This window comes from Halichoerus grypus, chromosome 4, assembly GCF_964656455.1.
Source record: "Halichoerus grypus chromosome 4, mHalGry1.hap1.1, whole genome shotgun sequence".
Classification (NCBI taxonomy): domain Eukaryota; kingdom Metazoa; phylum Chordata; class Mammalia; order Carnivora; family Phocidae; genus Halichoerus; species Halichoerus grypus.
In genome coordinates this window covers 52169050-52190734 of record NC_135715.1, presented here as the reverse complement: position 1 = coordinate 52190734, position 21685 = coordinate 52169050, and the positions used below count along the sequence as shown (strand labels likewise).

At 38.9% G+C, this 21685-nt stretch overlaps 1 protein-coding gene across 2 annotated transcripts in view; it reads right to left on the bottom strand.

The window, feature by feature from the left end:
* The window catches only part of DGKH (diacylglycerol kinase eta), a 179739-nt gene that overhangs the window by 151577 nt on the left and 6477 nt on the right, over positions 1–21685 (bottom strand). For both annotated transcript variants that reach the window (XM_078070315.1, XM_036106980.2), the window contains exon 2: positions 21125–21328. In XM_078070315.1, coding sequence (XP_077926441.1) covers positions 21125–21328 — 204 coding nt within the window. The remainder of the gene's footprint in view (positions 1–21124; positions 21329–21685) is intronic.

Genomic DNA, 21685 nt, shown 5'->3' with positions numbered 1-21685 from the left:
TATTGTGATCATTTTGCAATATATACAAATATTCAATACAAAATATTGAACCATTATGTTGTATATCTAAAATTAACATAGTATTTTATGCCATTATAACTCCATAATAATTTTTTTAATAAAAAAAATACTGAATAGAACTACAACAAAAAGATACCTCAAAACTCAAGAAACTAAAAAAAGTCTCTGAACACCCAGTTAGTGAATACTGAACCAAAGCTCCTAGGGGAAATGAAGGGCTAAGTTCCTGTGAGCCTTTCCATCAACTGATCAATACTTAGCCCTGTTTTATGCCCTGTTTAATATTTATTTTTCATCCATTAACATTGAACCCATGGCCAATAGCACTTTAACTCACACTTCAAGGAAGCTTAGATAACACACCTATTTTTTCCTTAAGGCATGCGCAACCTTCTTGATTTTAGGAACTCTAGACAGCATTTCAGGACTAGGCTTGGGGCCAGTTTTAAACAGCAAGATCACCAACAAGAGCACAAAAATGTGAAAAATGTCTTACTAAATAGATCACAAAAAGGTCACTTGTTTGCTATCTGGGAAGGCAGACTGTCACCTGGATCAACCCCAGCTGGTGATATGTTCATGCAGCAACTCAAATTTCTCCCGACTCTACACATGTCCACCAATGACCACAAAAGCTTGGCAAGTATTGATTTGGGAGTTACAAATAAGTTTTAGTGAGTAGGCGAATTAGAAAATATGGAATCCATGGGCGCCTGGGTGGCTCAGTTGGTTAAGCGACTGCCTTCGGCTCAGGTCATGATCCTGGAGTCCCTGGATCGAGTCCTGCATCGGGCTCCCTGCTCAGCAGGGAGTCTGCTTCTCCCTCTGACCCTCCCCCCTCTCATGTACTCGCTCTCTCTCATTCTCTCTCTCTCAAATAAATAAATAAAATCTTTAAAAAAAAAAAAAAAGGAAAATATGGAATCCATGAAGAAGTAGGACCCACCAAATACAATGTTAAGTACATGCATGTAGTGTTGTTTATTGTGTGAAAAGCTGTACTAAACGTTGTGCTGTGTTACACAATAGCATCAGCAAGCTGCACTAAAGATTGCTGGACATCGGAAGGTATGACTTCTAACCTCACAGTGATGCAAAAGCAGCATTTCACTATTAGTCATTGGATGTATGTCATCACTGGCCTGGGCCATATATTTTGTCTTATCCTGTCAAAATACATTCCAATGGTTTTTGCATACAAAAAATTTCTAGTAGATGTGCTTATACTGTTTCAGGGGCTGAAAGAATAGAATTTTTCACAAAAGAGGTACATTTTATCAAACAAATTCCTATTAGTATTCTGTCAATACATCACAGTTTACTAAAAATTTTTGTTTGGTTAAGTTTTACAAATGCTACCAATAGCCAAGGCTTTTTATTATCAAGTTTTTTAAATTAATATTTAAGGTAAGTTCAGCCATATTATTCTATTTACAAATCTGGCAAATTTCAACAATCTGTCTGAGGGGCTACTTGTTTTATTATCAATATTTAACTTTTGCTTATTATAAAAATTAGGTTATGCAGACTTTCAGCTTCTAATATCTCAATAACATCTTTATAATAATCATATCAATAAATACAGAGCATACCAGTAGGGGTTTTTGTTTGTTTGTTTTTGCTTTTACACAAATGATAAATTACTGAATTATTATTTAATTATTCCTTTATATAGAATCAGAAAAATTAATGCATAATGGGTAATACATCTATCTTTATTACTACAGAAATGTTGAATCCACCTCTATTAATATGAAGTATTACACCACCTAATTATCAGATGTTTTATTAATACAAAGTGAGTGGTATTTGAATTCCTTTGGTGTATAAAAATTCAAAATTTCTCTTTTCATCTTTCTGTAATGAGATACATCCAAATTTAAAAGCTAAAGGTTTTTCTTATTGCAAAAGCAAACGTGTAACCTGTAAAATAGAATTGAAAATAGTAATAAACAATAAAAACCCTCAACAAAGTAGGTTTAGAGGGAACATACATCAACATAATAAAGGCGATCTATGAAAAATCCACAGCTTACATCCTTAATGAGGAAAAACTGAGAGCTTTCCCCCTAAGGTCAGGATGTCAGGATGTCCACTCTCACCACTTTTATTCAACATAACACTGGAAGTCCTAGCCACACCAATCAGACAACAAAAAGAAATAAAAGGTATCCAAATTGGCAAGGAAGGAGTAAAAATTTCACAATTTGCAGATGACATGATAGTCTATATCACGGAAACCTGATGGACTCCACAAAAAAACTGCTAGAACTGATAAATGAATTCAGTAAAGTTGCAGGATACAAAATCAACATACAGCAATCTGTTGCATTTCTATATACCAATAATGAAGCAGCAGAAAGAGAAATTAAGAAAACAATCTCCTTTATAATACCACCAAAAATAATAAGATACCTAGGAATAAACCTAACCTATGAGGTAAAAGATCTGTACACTGAAATCCATAAAACACCGATGAAAGAATTGAAGATGACACAAAGAAATAGAAAGACATTCCATGTTCATGGATTGGAAGAACAAATATTGATAAAATGTCTATACTAACCAAAGCAGTCTATACATTAAAAGCAATCCCTACCAAAATACCAACAGTATTTTTCACAGATTTAGAACAAACAATCCTAAAATTTGTATGGAACCACAAAAGACCCCAAATAGCCAAATCAATCTTGAAAAAGAAAAGCAAAGCTGGAGGCATCACAACTCTAGACTTAAAGATATACTACAAAGTTGTAGTCATCAAAACAGTATGGTATTGGCACAAAAATAGACACCTAGATCAATAGAACAGAATAGAAAACCCAGAAATGAACCCACAATTACGTGGTTAATTAATCTTTGACAATGCAAGAAGGAATACCCAATGAGAAAAAAACAGTCTCTTTAACACATGGTGCTGGGAAAACTGGATAGCAACATACAAAAGAATGAAACTGGACCACTTTCTTATACCATACACAAAAATAAATTCAAAATGCATTAAAGACCTAAGTGTGAGACCTGAAACCATAAAAATCTTAGAAGAGAACATAGGCAGTAACTTCTTTGACAATGGCCATAGCAACTTCTTTCTAGATATGTCTCATGAGGCAAAGGAAACAAAAGCAAAAATAAACTATTGGACTGCATCAAAATAAAAACCTTCTGCACAGCAAAGGAAACAATCAACAAAACTAAAAGGCAACCTACGGAATGGGAGAAGATATCTGCAAATGATATATCTGATAAAGGGTTAGTATCCAATAAAAAAACTTACACAACTCAACACCAAAAAAACCAATACTCCAACTTAAAAATGGGCAGAAGACATGAACAGACATTTCTACAAAGAAGACATACAGATGGCCAGCAGATACATGAAAAGATACTCATCATCACTCATCATCAGGGAAATGGAAATCAAAACTACAATGAGATTATCATCTCACACCTGTCAGAACAGCTAAAATTAACAACATAAGAAGCAACAGGTGTTGGCGAGAATGTGGAGAAAAAGAAACCCTCATGCACTGTTGGTGGGAATGCAAACTGGTGCAGTCACTGTGGAAAACAGCATGGATGTTCCTCAAAAAGTTAAAAATAGAAGTGCCTTATGATCCAGCAATCGCACTACTGAGTATTTACCCAAAGAATACAAGAACACTAAAGGGATATATGCACCCCTATATTTATCGTGGCATTATTTACAATAGCCAAGATATGGAAGTAGCCCAAGTGTCCATCAATTGATGAATGGATAAAGAAGATGTGATATGTGTGTGTGTGTGTGTGTGTGTGTGTGTGTGTATCAAGAACATATATATATAATGGAATATTATTCAGCCATAAAAAGATTGAAATCTTGCCATTTGCAATAATATGGATGAAGCTACAGAGTACAATGCTAAGCAAAATCAGAGAAAGATAAATACCACATGATTTCACTCATATGTGGAATTTAAGAAACAAACGGGCAAAGGGAAAAAATAAGAGAGAAAGAGAAAAATCAAGAAACAGACTTAATTACAGAGAACAAACTCATGAGTTAAATAGGTGATGGGGATTAAGGAGTATACTTGTTGAGATGAGCACAGGGTATTGTAGGGAAGTGCTGAATTACTATATTGTATACCTGAAACTAACATAACACTGTATGTTAACTAACTAGAATTAAAATAAAAACAAAAAAGAAAAAAAAAATAAGAGAAGAGCAAATACCCATAATTCTACAATACAATGAGAAATCACTGTATCTCTGTTATGTCCTTTCCTGGGGCCCAGAGTCTATACATATTACAATCTCCTTTTTCTGCCCTATATATTGTGAGTACCTTCCATGTCAAGATGATGCTTTGTTCATCTATCTACTCTCTTAGTACCTACTGAACATCAAATGCCTGCCAGATACTGCGTACTTGATGGAATTTTTTGATACAGATACAGCATATTAATTTAACCAGTTCTTTATTGTTGGACATTTGTATCATAAACAAAGAATGAGAAATAATCTTTCTGGCTAAACACTGAAGAGGTTTGAGAAATTATTTGCCTTGTCACTTAGTATATGGTGAGTTTCAGTATGTCAGGATTCCACAAGCTTTTACTTTCTATTTTCTTCCTTAGTATCACATTTTAAAATTCTTTCCAACCCTGAAACTATGCCATTACTTACCTATATTTATTCTAGTACTTTTATGATTTGTTTATTATAAATTTGATCTCTATCCTATCTGGAAAGTTTGTAGTCCATACTGCGAGGTAAGGATTGGGCTTCCAATTTTTTTAACTAAATGGTGAGCCAGTTGCCTCAAGAGGAATTATTGAGTAATCCATTTTTCCCCACTTGAAATATTATCATTATTGAAAAGTATATTCTTATATATTTATGGGCAAGTTTCTGAACTTTTAATTCTGTTCCATTTATCTTTCAATTTATTCCCTTATTAAAGCCACATTCATTGTTTTTGTAGCTTTGTGCTAAATTAATTACATCTGATTGGCTAAGGCCCTCTTGTTACTCTTCCTTTTCAATATGTATTATTTTACGACCTTACAGATCATTTTAGTAAGTTAGCCCAAATTCAAATAGCAAATGTATTTGTAATTGTGTAAAATTTAGAGGTAAGCCCGATAAAACTTATAGCATTCATCCAGATTCTTTTTGTACCTCAGCAAAGTTTCATAGTTTTCTTGATGTTTTCATGATATTCTGTACATTTCTTAAACTTATTTTTCATTTTTATCTCACTAAAAAAATCTTGTAATACCATTTGAGTTTACAGTGGGCCATTCCTATGAAGCCTGCTTTATCATTGGTTTTAATTATGGCAAAATGCACTTAACATAACACTTACCATCTTAACCATATTTAAGTGTACAGGTTAGTGGCATTGAGTATAGTCACATGGTTGTGCAACCATCACCACCATCCATCCACAGAACTCTTTTCATCTTGCAAAAATGAAGCTCTGAACCCATTAAACATTAACTCCCCATTCCCTAATTTCCCTCAGCCTCTGACAACCACCCCCCTTTCTGTCTTTCTGAAACTGACTACTCTAGGTAATTCATCTAAGTGGGATTATATGTCCTTCTGTAGCTGGTTTATTTCACTTAGCATAATGTTCTCAAAGTTCATCCATGTTGTAGCATGTGTCAGAATTCTTTCCTTTTTTAAGACGATTGCATGTATATACCAAGTTTTGGTTTTTTATTCATTTGTCAATGGACATTTGAGTTACTTCTACTTTTCGGCTCTTGTGAATAATGCTGCTATGAACATGAGTGTACGACTGCTTTATAATTTAAATGTTTTATGTATCATGTGCTCAAATTGTATAGATGGTTAATTAAACTATACCTCAGCTATACTATAGGTATAAATGGGGTCACAGTGAAGACAATAATCCATACTTTACTTGCTCATGTAGGACCCTAGTCTTCCCCCTTCACTAAAAATTTTCCAGGGAATGTCTCATGTATGTTCACAGTTTGCCTTGACAGGAAGGTCAGCACATGTGACTTCCCCTATTCATTCCAGCTTCTCAATTACACCACACACACTGGGGCCCTGAAGGTAATAATGCCATAGAATGAGTATCTTCCTGTCCCCTCCTTATATCCACCATCCTGTAACAAAGGAGAATGAAGGAGCTGATAGAACATATTAGAAGGCTTCCTGATTAAGAAGAGGAGGGGAGGGGAGTCTGGCTGGCTCAGTCGGTAGAGCATGCAACTCTTGATCTTGGGGTTGTGAGTTCAAGTCCCATATTGAGTGTTGAGATTACTTAAAAATAAAATCATTTTAAAAAACGAAGAAGAAGGGAAAGACCATTTGTATGTTGTTGTTTTTTTTAAATTCCAACCCAGAGCCATTTATTTCTTTGAGGAACTATTTTCATGTTCTAAGTAAAATATTCTTTGGGGCACCTGGGTGGCTCAGATGGTTAAGCGTCTGCCTTCGGCTCAGGTCATGATCCCAGGGTCCTGGGATCGAGCCCCGCATCGGGCTCCTGGCTCAGCGGGGAGCCTGCTTCTCCCTCTCCCTCTGCCTCTCTCCCTGCTCATGCTCTCTCTCTCTCTGTGTCTCAAATGAATAAATAAAATCTAAAAATATATATATATATATTCTTTGTATTTTACTAATGAAGAGACCCCATCTATGCATACATGATCCAGAGATTTCCCCAGCAAAACCTATTTTTAATGCATCTGTAAAGCATATTTAAAATAATTAATACTGGGGGCACCTAGGTGGCTCAGTTGGTTAAGCATCCGACTCTTGATTTCGGCTCAGCTCGTGATCTCAGGGTTGTGAGATCGAGCCCCTAGTCCCCCTCTGCACTGGGCACGGAACCTGCCTAAGATTCTCTCTCTCCCTCTCCCTCTGCCCCTCCCCCTCTTAAAAAAATTTTAAACAAAATAATTAGAACTCTATAGCTTTTTTTAGTAGACTTTCTTTTCTTTCTCTCTTCTTCTTCTTTGAGTGGTTAAAATTTAATTCTTTGCAATGATTTTCTCTTCTACCCTTCCTTAGCTACTTGGTCCCATAGTCACTTCCTAAGACGTCTTGAGTGCTCATTCTTTACCCAACATAAATTCCAGAGCTTGTCATTGTAATCTCTCCCTTGCATCCACCCTCAATCTCCCTGTCCCCTCTTGCTCTGCCATACTTATTTAACCAAACCACAACCCTGGCTTAACCCAGTTCTCTATTTAATCTGTGCCTACAGCCATGCATTTGAACATGGTCCCACAGCCAGGCTGATGGTGCTTACCTTCAGTTCATGGTCACTTGCCTCAGGTGTGCCCGAAATGCCACCTGATATTCACACTGCATGTCTCTACTCCATTCCCTTTCCCATTCTCCTATTCAAGTATTTCACACCTTTTCCTCTTTCCTAGATCTCTAAGATCCTCTCCCCCATCTTATTCTCAGCTGATGATCTAACTTCTTATTCCACGAAGAAAACTGAAACAATCAGAAAAGAACTTCCAAAAGCACCTACTCCCGAATCTACTGCATCCTCTGGATTAACAATCCTGCTCTCAGGAAAGACCAGGCCTGCACGAGATCCCATCCTGCCCCACATATTGGTGAGGGTAGCGTATACTTCATCCCTCAGTGACTCCCACATGGAAAACTAACAGACACATTTCTTTGGGACCTAGAAAAAAAATTTTTTTTCCCTGACAATAATATTTTGTAAATGATCTTGTTGCTTTGGCTACCAGGAAGCTTGGGGCCAAATTTACAACTCATCTTTAACAACAGATAGATTATAGATAGATAAATAGGTAGATAGATAGATAGACAGATAGATAGATAGATAGGACACAAACACCCTGCTTTATAGACTAACCTACTAACATTCTTGGTCTCATAGTCCTATCTATATTTTACCTAAGCTTGATACACAATATTGAACATAAGCTGCTTCAAATATTTTCAGAAATGTTGGGAAATAATAGTACATAAAAATAAATCAGGCAGGGACGCCTGGGTGGCTCAGTCAGTTAAGCATCGGCCTTCGTTCGGCTCAGGTCATGACCCTGGGGTCCTGGGATCGAGTCCCACATCGGGCTCCCTGCTCAGCAGGGGGTCTGCTTCTCCTTCTGCCTCTCTCCATGCTCTTGCTTTCTCTCTCTTTCTCTCAAATAAATAAATAAAATCTTTTTAAAAATAAAATAAATAAATAAATCAGGCAGAGAAATAGGGAAAAAGGAGCATTTCAGGTAGAAGGAATATCACGTGAAAACACTTGGAGGTACCACAGTACCTGCCTTATTTTAGCAACAGAGAAGAGTTTGTCATGATCAGCCACAGGATGACAGTGACAGAAAACACAACTGGAATACCATGGCCCTGACTCTGCCTGGTATGTTCCAACACCAGATATCTGCATGGCTCACGTCACTTCATTCAGATCTCTGTTCAAAATCACTTCATCGAAGAGAGTCCTTCCTGGACCTAGTCAACCCAAATACTTTCCACACACATACACCACCCCATCACTCCCTCCCCCTTTACCCTGTCTTATTTTCCTTCATTATGCTTATGAATGTCTGATACACATTTGTATATATGTGTATTAACTTCTCCTTCGATAGAATGTAAGATCTAGTACACAGGATTTTTTTTATGTTATTTTACTATTCCAGCACCTACAACAGTATGCAGTAAATACTGGCTAAACGAATAGAAAGGTAAGTTTACTATCAAACTGAGAAAGACCTACTAAGACATGCTAAGAAATTTTGACTTCATTCCACTAGTAATGGGCAATGTCTAAGATTCATGCAAAATGTGTTATGATCATACTTCCCTCTCATAGAGATAACTCTGGCAGCAGACCAGAGAGGAAATCCAGTGCAAACATCGAAATGATAAATTTTGCAGGTTAAATGAAGTTAGGGTAAGTAGCAATAGAAATAAAAGGAAAGGGATGAATTCACAACAAACACACATAGTAGACAAAGGGACAGTATATCATCTTAGTTTTGAACCAGGCATCAAGCCGGTCACTGAAGAGCTGTGTGACCTTGGGCAAGTTAGTTACTTTCTAATTCTTGGTTTCCTCATTTCTAAAATGAATATAATAGTTGTACCTACCTACTTAACAGCTTTGTCATGAAGATTAAATGAGATAATGTATGACAAAACAGAATTGACCACACTTGGTGACTGCTGACTGAGCTCCATGAAGAAGGGGTCTGTGTCTGCTTCATACGGGGCTCGGTCCACCGGGCCTAGCACTCTGCCCAGCCAGAGTAGGCTCTGAATGCATATATGTTGACAGCAAATGAGTTAATGAAGATGATTAGCAAGATAAAGAGTCAAAGTTAACTACGAGGCAAATCCTGTAAGATACAAAAGTAGTGAGGCAAAATGTGCCCAGTAGGTGGGGAGACTGTGAACATACCTGTTGGGTTTGAGAATGTCAAGGCTGATCTGGCTAGAGGACCCACTTGAGTCAGCACTGGTAGGCAAAGGAAATATAGGTCCAGGTCTCAGGAAAGAGCACAGGCTAGGGAAAGACTGGTACAGCTGGTCATGGAAGTCTAATCTAATCGATCACATTAACTAAGACAGAGGCAAACAGACCTAGAACAAGAATCCTAGGAAACAAAAACATGTAGCATTAGCCAAAGGAGTCAGGGCTAGAGACGGACAGGCAGTAAAAAGCTAATAAGAAAGATAAGAGAAACTCAAACCTTGAAAACAAAAGGGAAAGATGTGAGAAAAATGGTCACCAGCATCAAAATTGGCACGAAATACAGCTGAGTGAAAACTAAAAGGGACCACCGGATTTTAGCACTTACGTGGTAGTGACCTTTGCAAAAGACGTTTTCATGAAGTGGTTGGGGCAAAAGCCAGATTGTGTGGACTGAGGAGTAAATAGGACTTGAGGAGACAGGGAAGATGTCAGGAAGATTATTCCAGGGTAAAGTAGATTTGGCCACAAAAGCACCTAAAAACCTACCTGGCCAATTATTTCCACTACCACCTCTAAAGTGGTCACTCGTTCCTATTAAAGTATTCTTTCATAAGACACGTGTAACATACATTACTCTAGAAACAAGGTTGACCCTAGCTAAAATCATCAAGTAGAATAAGCCTATCCTCATCGCTCTTGCAGTGTGAGTTTTCACATGTCCAAAGGGCCCTTCATGGTAGAAAAGACATTTTATTTTTAATGACAAAATAATGACAAAATAATGGTCTATAAAACCATAATAATTTTATCAAGTCTTTTATTTTTTATTTTTTTTAAAGATTTTATTTATTTATTTGACAGAGAGAGACACAGCGAGAGAGAGAACACAAGCAGGGGGAGTGGGAGAGGCAGAGGAAGAAGCCGGCTTCCTGAGGAGCAGGGAGCCCGATGCAGGGCTTGATCCCAGGACGCTGGGATCATGACCTGAGCCGAAGGCAGACGCTTAACGACTGAGCCACCCAGGCACCCCAGGTTTTTTAAAAAGTCAACAAAGAACAGTAGTCTATATACCCTACTGATTAAGTATTTAGAAAATACATGTATCGTGAATAATTTAGTTATCCAGATTTTATACCAATTTAAAAAAAAATAATTATAAAAATCAAGGATACAGAAGCACATGGTATATTTCTTTATCATTCATTACTTACCTACCCTATGAGGCAGAAATCACTATATCCATTTTGCAAATGAGAAAGCTGGCGTTCACAGAAGTGAAGTGTATTGGTCACAGTATGCTAACTGATACAGCAAACAATGTCCAAATCTCAGAGGCTTAACACAATAAAGGTCTATTTCCTTCTAGTGTCGCAATCCAGTGTGACCAGTGAGGTTTAGGGGCAGGAGGCTCTGCTCCATGAAGTCATTCAAGGATCCAAGCTCCTCTCACTAGATAATCTACATCTAGGTGGCAGGTGAGAGAAGAGACAAAACACAGAGTCCCATAAAAGGCTTTAGAAGCCAAACGACAAACATCACTCCTACCCAAATTCCCCTGGCCTGAACTCAGTTACATAACCCCACCTATCTGCAAGGGGGGAATGAAATCCAAGGGTGGGCCAGGAAGAACAGAAGAAACAGAAACTGATGAGCACAGCATTCTCTGTCACATTAAGTAACTTGGCTAAGGTCACCTAATAGTACCCAAAAGAGCCGAGATGCAAACCCAACACTACTAACTCCCGAAAGGAACCTTGCTATTCTATGCCGCTGAACACGATTCATTTCATTGAACCCACCCTCCATTTTAGCATTTCTCCAAATGACCATGACAACAGTTGGTTATAGTATGTGTGTATTTTTTTCACCTATCATTTATTGTCCGTCCTGCAATTCCCCTTTACAAATCAATGGTTTTAGTCTTCTGAGGGATGTACACACAGATATAAAATTTGGTGATCCCTCCAAAGCGCATCCATGCTAAGGAATGCATGAACCCCAGGCTAAGAACTCTTCTCTATAGTACCACCTTATTTTTGACGCTGTTAACCTACTTCCAACTTTCTACCTGCTTCCCCCTGACTCCCACCACCCCCAACTTCAGTCCCACTGATCCCCCTCCTTATCACAGCTTCTGCCTGTTGATTTTTGCATCTGCTGTTCCTTCTGCCTACTTTGCTTTTCCCTCAGAAGTCCGTGGTTCATTCCCTCAAGATCTTTGCTCAGATGTCACCTTCTCAGGAAGACCTTTCCCCTTCCTACCCAACCACCACTCATGTTTTTTCTCTACAGCACTTCTCACCTTCTATTATGCTACACATTTTACATATTTATGAGTTCTTAACTTCTCCCTGCATTAAAATGTGACCTCCATGAAGGCAGAGGTTTTTGTCTATTTTGTTTATTGCTCAATCCCTGGCACATATGAGGGTGCTTGGAACACCATAAATAGCTTTTTGAATGAATTGAGGGGCAACAAAGGAGTAAAAAAGAGAAGGAGCACACAGGTAGATGTATGGTACTGGAAGTATTCTAGTTCCTACACTGGATTCAGGGCTGCTCATTTTACCATTCTGCTTCACAAACTACAGAGATATGTTCATATATGTAACATGTATATAACAAATTCATAGAATATTATATTATAATTATATATTATGTTCATATACCATATATAACACACATTACATGTATTTATATATGTAAGCATATATAAAATTTATATTTATTATATATTAATGATATCTAACATTATATTATAACATTATTTTAATGTTATAATTTTTTTTTAGATAGAGAGCAAGAACGTGGCAGGGGGGAGAGGGAGAGAGAGAATCTTAAGCAGGCTCCACACTCAGGGCTGAGCCCAAAGTGGGGCTCAATCTCATGACCCTGAGACCATGACCTGAGTCGGTCGCTTAACTGACTGAGCCACCCAGGCACCCCCGTTATAATTTTAAAGTACTATATGAGTTTGTACAAACAATCCAAGTCAAAACAGTATGCGTGCTCAGGTACAGCCCGGCAAAATTTCTGATTTAAATAAAATAGATAGAGAAAATGGCACCCCAAATGTCATTTCCATCCCTTAACTAGTTAAAAATAAATTTTACGCAAACTTTTCCTCAACTATGTTTTAATAGGCCACATGGAAAATTACCTTATATAATTCTTTTTAACGCTATATCATGACCTTTTAAAAATAGCATCTTACCTTATGGAAGTGAAACTAACAGTTTTCTTTGAAAACCTATTTGTAGAGTTAGCTACCTAAAAGGATTTCTTCTAAATTAGTCCTTCTAAAGATGTTTTTCAAAGTGATTCCGTGATTTTGCTAACAGTAATTAAAATCAGGAGAAATTTCAGCTGAAAATTTTTATTCAGAAATTCACTTTGCAACCACACACTCTTAAACATGTCACTAAAAACGTGGGATTCAAATGCAAAAAGATGTTATAAAATCCGTAACATTGGTGAGAGATATACTTACAGACTAAACAAATTGATAAAGGGCAGGACAGGAAGGAGGAGGAAGGGGTAGGGACTGGAGAAGGAGAGGGAGGGGGGAAGGGCGAGGAGGGGAGAGAAGTGGAGACTGCCTGCATCCGTCTGTGTCTGTGCCCTGTAGAGGTAAGGCTTCAAAACCCAAGAGGCTTATGGAACTCCTGAAAAAAAGGAATTTGGAACCTACCATTGGGTCCACTGTGCCGGGGAATAATGGCACAGTAGTTAGAAGTCTTGCTTTTGAGTTCCAGCCTGCCATTTACTCAGCAGATATTAAACTGAGTCTCAGATTAATCATTTGTAAAATTTAGGCAATTTCGCACAACTGTTAAATTAGCTCATGTGTATTCAGTTACGAAAACCGCTCTGTAAACAACAAAATGCTAAGTAGAGAGGAATTTTAAAATTTCTGACATAAATGCCCCAAGCCTATACAAAAAGATTTATTATAGTAAATCACATGCTGGTGGTCTGAAAAAGTTGTAGGATTCAAATGGCACAGCGAGAAGGTTAGAAATTCCAGCTCCAAACATGATAAAGTTAATCATATTTCTTTGGTATAAAACAAGAGCCTGATAGTCTTCCAAATATCCTCATAACAAAGAGCAAGGGGGAGGGAATTATTACTATACATGTTCATTTGAAAAAAAAAAAAATAAACGACTACCTAAAACAGAAACAACGTGAATTGAATCCTAAATTAAGGCTATTATCAATAATGATTATTGACCATTTTAAACCACTTAACCAAATCAAAAATACAAATGTGTTTCAAGTGACTAAATATTCACAGAGAAATATACTCGATACCCAGCAAAACCACACAAATTTGCCAAGGGAAAATAATGTACTAACATGTTATGGCTTTTTTCAAAGGTCTATTCTTAGATATAAAACAAACTCTCTTTAATTAAAACCTTTGCTTATAAACACATTTCCTGAGTAAGTAAAGCCTAACAAATCCCATATGAGTGAAACCCTGTACCCTGGAAACAGAAAGGAGCCCTGGGTGGTTGACAATGGTCATGTCATATAACCTTTTGTCACTCCGACCACAACAGCAAACATGCAACCTTAAACTAAGCGAAAGCTTTCTAAATTTAGATACTTTCAAATAAGGCATCTTAAGTTATATGTAAAGGTTTAGTAAATTATTTATTATGTCTCTTATCTTTAATAATGGAATATCATGTTTAACTTGTAATCAAAATGGAAAGAAAGCTGTTATACCATGTCTTACTGTACCAGGACTCAGATTTTCCAGTCTATATTTAGTTCACATTAAAATGGAAGCAAAGACGCAAACCAAGCTAAAAATAAAATGTTCTACAAAGATGAGATTTTTAAATGGATTGAAATCTAGCTTTATTTGGTCCCTTAAATGCTGATGGCATCGAGCAGCACCTTAACTTTGCAGTGCTTGGCAAACCAAACTGTACCATTTTCCACCATCTAGAATAGGGGTCAGAAAACTATGGCCCACCAGCCAAATCTATGGGCCATTTTCTTCTGGCCACCTGATTTTGTACAGCCCATCAGTTAAGAAGGTTTTTACATGTTTAAATGGCTTTTTTAAAAAAGAAGATGAAGAATATTTCTGAATACCTGAAAACTATGAAATTCAAATTCCAGTGTCCTTCAAGTTTTATCTCCCCACTTACTCATTTAAGTATTGTCTACGGCTGCTTTCACAGAACAACAGTAGAGTTGAGTAATTTTGACACAGACTTCATGGTCCACAATGCTTAAAACTTTACTATCTGAACCTCTACAGAAAAAACTCACCAAGCTCTGCCCTAGATGAATGTTAATTATTCTTGTTATTCCAAATATCTTCCTGCTCATCACCTAGCAAAATGTTAAAATTCCTACTTGCTTCTCATATCCTATTGAGCTCCTGAACAATAAACCTGTCGATAGTACTTTATTCTCATTTCTTAGCAGTCTTCTAGCCATGTTTCTGTTTCTCCTCATACTTGGATCATCACCCAATCCAACAATTCCACTCAGAACTGTGCTTAAAAGTTTTAAGTAATATTTTCTAATCTATTCTGTCTCTGTTTCAAATGTTAGATGTAAACCATCATGGCCCACTAAGGGGCTGCCACCTACAATTTGAAAAATGCTGAGCAAGTCTTCCCTAGACTACTCTAACTACAGTTATGGTGAAAGATAATGTTTTAATTGCACAAACTGCATCTCATCAGGCAGTGAAAAATACAAATCAATTATTTCCATATACTGCCCTACCGTAAAGGTACAAGAATTTATTTATACATCCTTCATGTTAAAGTAAAACCAAGGTACTAATTGAAGATTGTGGTGACTATTTTCTTAATGTGCTTAAAGAGATATCTTAATCCAGATATAATGTTGCAAAGTTCTGAATATCTTTTCAGGGGTTAGGTATGTTTTACCTAAATTTAAAGACCCATAAAAAGAAAGACCCATCAATATTCCGAATTAACTGTAAGAAGACATAGAAATGCCAGATCAATGAGAGCACAATAAACCTAATTAGGAGACATTTTTGACACATGAAGCTTTAAGACCTTTGCCGAGATGAGTCATTTTTTTTGTCTGAAAAAGTCACTGAGATGGTTCACCTGTTGATACCATGTGGCTTACGATGGTTGAACAATCTTAGTCTACAAATCTAACCGAGGTTCCTCCAGCCAGTCCCTGTATTCATGGGCCACAGTATTCATCAGCCAACAAAAAGCAAACAAAGCTTCTTTCACATTCATGTTCAAAACCAAGGTGGTCTGAGTTTATATTAGTGCTGTTTCAGAATGTCTCGTTCTCAATAAATACCTGTGAAATTCTCTGTAACAGTAAATCTGAATGTAAAATCAACCTTCTCCTTAAGACAGAACTAAGAATTAGGAATAAGAGCCAAGGACAAGGAGAGAGGAAGACAAGGGATGAATTACAGCTCCCATTGGCTTTCTCACATCAGCACCATTTCCACTTTTTTAAGTAAGGGATTTTTTTTTCCTTTGGGGAAATAGAGGCAGCCATAAAATTATCTTCTGCTTAGCACCTGGCTAGCTAGCTGAGACTACCCAAAATTCTACTTAGCTGACACAGAGAAAGGAAAAAAAGTGAAAAACAGAGAGATAGAAAAATAGTACAAAGCAAGGACAAAGAAACAGGAAAAAAATGAAAAGGAGAACAAAGAGTATACAAAATGGGGATGTGAGGAGGGTACTAAAATGTACAGGAGAATTTTATTATTAAATCACACTAATTTTAAAAGCATGCCAGTCTTATTTTTTACTTTAAGAGTCATCATATCCACTGCAAAAAAAAAAAAAAAAAACTGAGATTAGTGTTGTCCTAAAATAACCCATATTTCCTACCGTAGAGAAATGGGTAATTAAATGATGATATATCATGTTAGGCTGAACCAAATGAAATTTCCCACATTCAACGATTTTTTTCCAGCTTTATTGAGATATAACTGACAAACAAAATTATATATAAAGTATACAACGTGATAATTTGATAGACATACATATTGTGAAATAATTGCCACAATTAGGTTAATTAACATAACCAGCACCTCACATAATTAATGTGTGTGTGTGCTTGTGTTTAAGGATGCTTAAAATCTAGGGATGCCTGGGTGGCTCGTCAGTTGAGCATCTGACTCTTGATTTTGGCTCCGGTCATGATCTCAGGGTCATGATATCAAGCCCCAAGTCAAGCTCTGCGCTCAGGGGGAAGTCTGCTTGAGAAGCTCTCTCTTTCTCCCTCTGCCCCTCCCCCTGCTCTCTCTCTCAAATAAATAAATAAAATCTTTTTTAAAAAGTGAGAATGCTGGGACGCCTGGGTGGCTCAGTCTGTTAAGCGGCTGCCTTCAACTCAGGTCATGATCCCAGAGTTCTGGGATCGAGTCCCGCATGGGGCTCCTTGCTCAGCGAGGAGCCTACTTCTCCCTCTGCCTGGCTCTCCTTCTGCTTGTGCTCTCTCTTTCTCTCTGTCTCAAATAAAAATAAAAAATAAACTAAATAAATAAAATAAAATAAAAAGTAAGAATGCTGAAGATATATTCTCAGCAAATTTCAAGGGTACAATATAGGATTATTAACTATAGTCACTATGCTGCACATTAGATTCCCAGAACTTATTCATTCTATAACTGAAAGTTTGTACCCTTTCACTAACATCTTCCCATTTCCCGGACCTCCCAGGCCCTTGATCATTTTTGACCTACCCTTGACCATTTTTGACCTACTGACCTAGCAAATTCATTTAGTTCAACCTAACATAATGGAATACTTTCCCACCATTAAAAAGAATGAGGTAGATGTGCACACGCCATTAGGGAAATGATCGTATTCGAACTCCAAACAAGACACAGCATTGTGTACAGAATGTTCCCATTTGTACTTTTTAAAGAAACATATGTATGTTCATAGACATTTTCTGGAAGCATACCAAGAAATATGTCAACAGTTGCCTCTGTGATGAAGATTAGAAAGTCTGGAGTGAGAGGGAGATTACTTTTCACTGAATACCCTCCCATCACTGAATATCCTCTCACACTCTTGAATATCCTTTTATATGCATGCATTCTTATTTCAAGTAAGAAAAAACCCGGATACTTTCCAAATGCCACAATTAATTTGAGATTATTCAAATTATTTAAAACATTAACCAGTATTTACAACAAAGAACATTTTAAATAAGGTCATTACTTTGGTGGCCTTTTTTACCCCAAACCTAAACTCACCAAACAACTTCATAACCATAAGGCTCTTAAAGGAAACTAAAGTAAGTACCATGTTTTCATAATAATATCCATATATATGAAGCGTTACATATAAGTGTATAATATATAGATTATTCATTTAAGTTATTCATTTAAGAAATATTTTGATTTCTTTTTTTAAGATTTATTTATTTATTTTGAGAGAGAGAGAGAGAGCATGAGCAGAGGAGGAGCAGAGGGAGAGGGAGAGACAGAATCTCAAGCAGACTCCATGCTGAGTGCTGAGCCCAACACAGGGCTCGATCTCATGACCCTGAGATCATGACCTGAGATCACAACCTGAGCCGAAATCAAGAGCCAGAGGCTTAACCAACTGAGCCACCCAAGCGCCGCAGAACTGCTTTCTGTCTCAAAAACCACTAGGCCTTGGGCTTGTCCTGGCCTTGTTCTCCTCCAGACTCTCCCATCTTGCCTATCTGTGGAGATGATCAAGCAAGTATAGTCTTTTTCTAAAAGATCTTTTCCCTTAACTCTTCCCTGGATCAAATTTAGCAGTTCTCACTTTATGAATCCCCTTCCTACCCTAGCTCTCTTCCCTGAGAATCAGTGTATGTGATAAAAAGATACAACTGATGAAATCTGTAGCATATATGAACAGTCTGGATTGAGGTGGGGGGGCAGGCGGAGAGTTTGAGGCTCAGCAGTCTCAGGAGTTTTAGGCCTGGATCTCACGTGTTCGTATATGAAAATGCTGATGAACTTGTAAACATTTGTATGAGTTAGTATAAAATGCAGAATTTCTGAAATTCAATACATCTTGGGAAATTTAAGAAATATTTCATTTAACGATCACTCTCTAATCATGGAAAAAATCATGCACTAAATATTTTTATTAGAAAGTTAAATGGAAAACCAATAATAAATGTGCTTTTTGAATTTATTCTTGTCTCAAAAACATGCTTTACCCCAAACCATAGATAATACAAAATTTAAAGAATATGAACTTAGCTATTACCATGAATTCCTGAGACCTACAAATTTTAATTGTACCCACCCCCAAATTTGTTGTTTAACTTAACTCAAATTAGAGCCATCTCTAAATTTTCTTTCAAGCAGTATAAATGTACTGGTAAATTCTGGTATGTTTGCATGGAATCTTAACCATTTCATAAGAATCTATAAAATATGCCATTTTTTAAACTTGCCATTTTGCCCATTAGTAACACAGTTTTATAAACTTTTTTAAAATTAAGATTTCAAATGTTAAAGGCACTGTTAGAAAGTCCCTATCTTGAATGCAAGCTGGTGCAGCCACTCTGGAAAACAGTATGGAGGTTCCTCAAAAAGTTTAAAATAGAGCTACCATATGATCCAGCAATTGCACTACTGGGTATTTACCCCAAAGATACAAAAGTAGGGACCCGAAAGGCTACGTGCACCCCGATGTTTATAGCAGCAATGTCCACAGTGGCCAAACTATGGAAAGAGCCAAGATGTCCATCAACAGATGAATGGATAAAGAAGATGTGGTATATATATACAATGGAATATTATGCAGCCATCAAAAGGAATGAGATCTTGCCATTTGCAACGACGTGGATGGAACTGGAGGGTATTATGCTGAGCGAAATAAGTCAAACAGAGAAAGACATGTATCATATGACCTCACTGATATGAGGAATTCTTAATCTCAGGAAACAAATTGAGGGTTGTTGGAGTGGGGGGTGGGGTGGGAGGGATGGGGTGACTGGGTGATGGACACTGGGGAGGGTATGTGCTCTGGTAAGCGCTGTGAATTGTGCAAGACTGTTGAATCTCAGATCTGTACCTCTGAAACAAATAATGCAATATATGTTAAGAAAGAAAAAAAGAAGAAGAAGAATGTAGAAGGAGGGGAAGAACGAAGGGGGGGAAATCGGAGGGGGAGACGAACCATGAGAGACGATGGACTCTGAAAAACAAACTGAGGGTTCTAGAGGGGAGGGGGGTGGGAGGATGGGTTAGCCTGGTGATGGGTATTGAGGAGGGCACGTTCTGCATGGAGCACTGGGTGTTATGCACAAACAATGAATCATGGAACACTATATCTAAAACTAATGATGTAATGTATGGGGATTAACATAACAATAAAAAAATTAAAAAAAAAAAGTCCCTATCTTGTTTAGCCGTTATCCTCTAAAAATATATTAAACCCATATCCTTAAGTTATCATAGATTCTATTAAATGAAGAAATGTCACTATTAAAATGAGTTACAGGATGGGCAGTTAAAAAAAAAAAAATGACCGAAGCAATCTTTGACTCTTTGCTAAGTGCATCTTGTTAACACTTGCGTGTGCTTACATGTATTTATTTTAGAAAATAAGGAGGCAGGCTAATAAAAGCATGATTTCATAAACATATAATAAAAGTTCTACTCTCATATAGGAGTCCACTGACCTTAAAACACAAATTCTCATAAAACTAACTACAGAATTAACTTTTGCAAATTTATTTTTAAAGAGAGCACACAAACCAAATAATTTCATTGGTTCTCTTCAAATAACTCGTTAAAGTACCCCAGTGATAACAGACTTTTAAAGTATGATGATTTTTAAAGTATGATGAAAACTGAAAAATATGAATAATCCTTCAGTGTGGTAAGCATTTCCTATGTATATGCTCAAGATCTATTTAAAACTCTCAACTTTGAGCCCTCAGGGGTCAAAAGCACCTGCTACATAAATAAGAGTAACACAGCTTGCTAATGTCCATATAACACAAAGAGGTTAATCTTCATTAAGATAACCATGGCTGGTAAGATCTGAACCCTGCACTCAGCAGGAACCCACGACTCAATAGCCCGGCTTGCTGATGTGTCTCGCAGGGTATGTTTAACCGCCAGCATCATTTACACAGGCGTCGCGCCTTGGCTTCTGCGGGAGGTAAGGGGGCTGTTTGCTGTCACCTCCCTACCCACCCTTTTGGAGTGGTCCTGGGGAGGAGACAGCTGCTGCCCGCGGGAAGGGAAGGTGGGGGGCTTCTTGCATCTTTGGCTGGTCGGCCTGCACTCGGCTCTCTGCGCAAGGCACATACTCCACCCAACCACTGCACGCAGGGAGGACAAAAAAATAAAACAGTCCTTCTAAGTTCCCTGAGTGGGAACTCTCAAGAGCGCTTCAGCATTTTCCCACGCTCCCGCCGAGCCGCTGGTTTCCTTCTCCTCCAAGTCGGCCGCCGAGCTCCCCGGGAGCCCACCCTGACCGCCTCCCGCGCCGGGCCGGGAATCCCTTCCTGCCGCGCAGCGGTCCAGCACCGCCGGCCCCGCCCCCGGGCCAGGCCCCGCCCTCACCTTGTGCTCCACGTTCCCGGGATCGCCGGCGCGCTCCGAGCGCCTCAGGCGCCCTCGCTCCTCTTCCCCGCCCCGAAGCCGCCCGCCTTCCACGCTGCCCTTAGGCCCGCCTCACCTTGGTCCGGATCTGCCCCGAGGTGGACACTTTGCGGATCAGTTTCTGGGGTCCCTCTTGCTCCGCTTCGCTGTCAGAGGAATCGTCTCCGGGCCCCGCCGAGGCAGCGCCGGGAGTGACCGCGGCGCTGGCCGCGGCGGCCGCTCCTCCCGCGGCGCCCGGAGGGTGGTGCTGGCCGCCGGCCCCGGCCATCCTCTCCGACTCCTGCGGGGACACAGCACCGCCCGGCGGGGGCGGCGGCGGCGGTCAGTGGGTGCGCTCGGTCCGAGCCGGGCCCAGAGCCCCGCGCCCGGCTGCAGCCGCCATCTTCAGCTCCCCCAGCCACCCCCGCAGGGGAAGGGGAGCGCGGGATCAGACCCCTTCCCAGCAGCGGCCCTCCAGGCCCCTCCGCCCGGCTCCGGCCAGAGCGGCGAGCGCAGTGGGGCACAGGGGACGCGGACCCCGGCCCGCTTGGGACCCCTGCGCACCCAGCCTCGGGATGTTACAGGGTTCCTGACCCAGAATACGACCTGCACGGGTAGAGAGGATGGGAGTGACAGAGGGACAGGGGCAAACTACCAC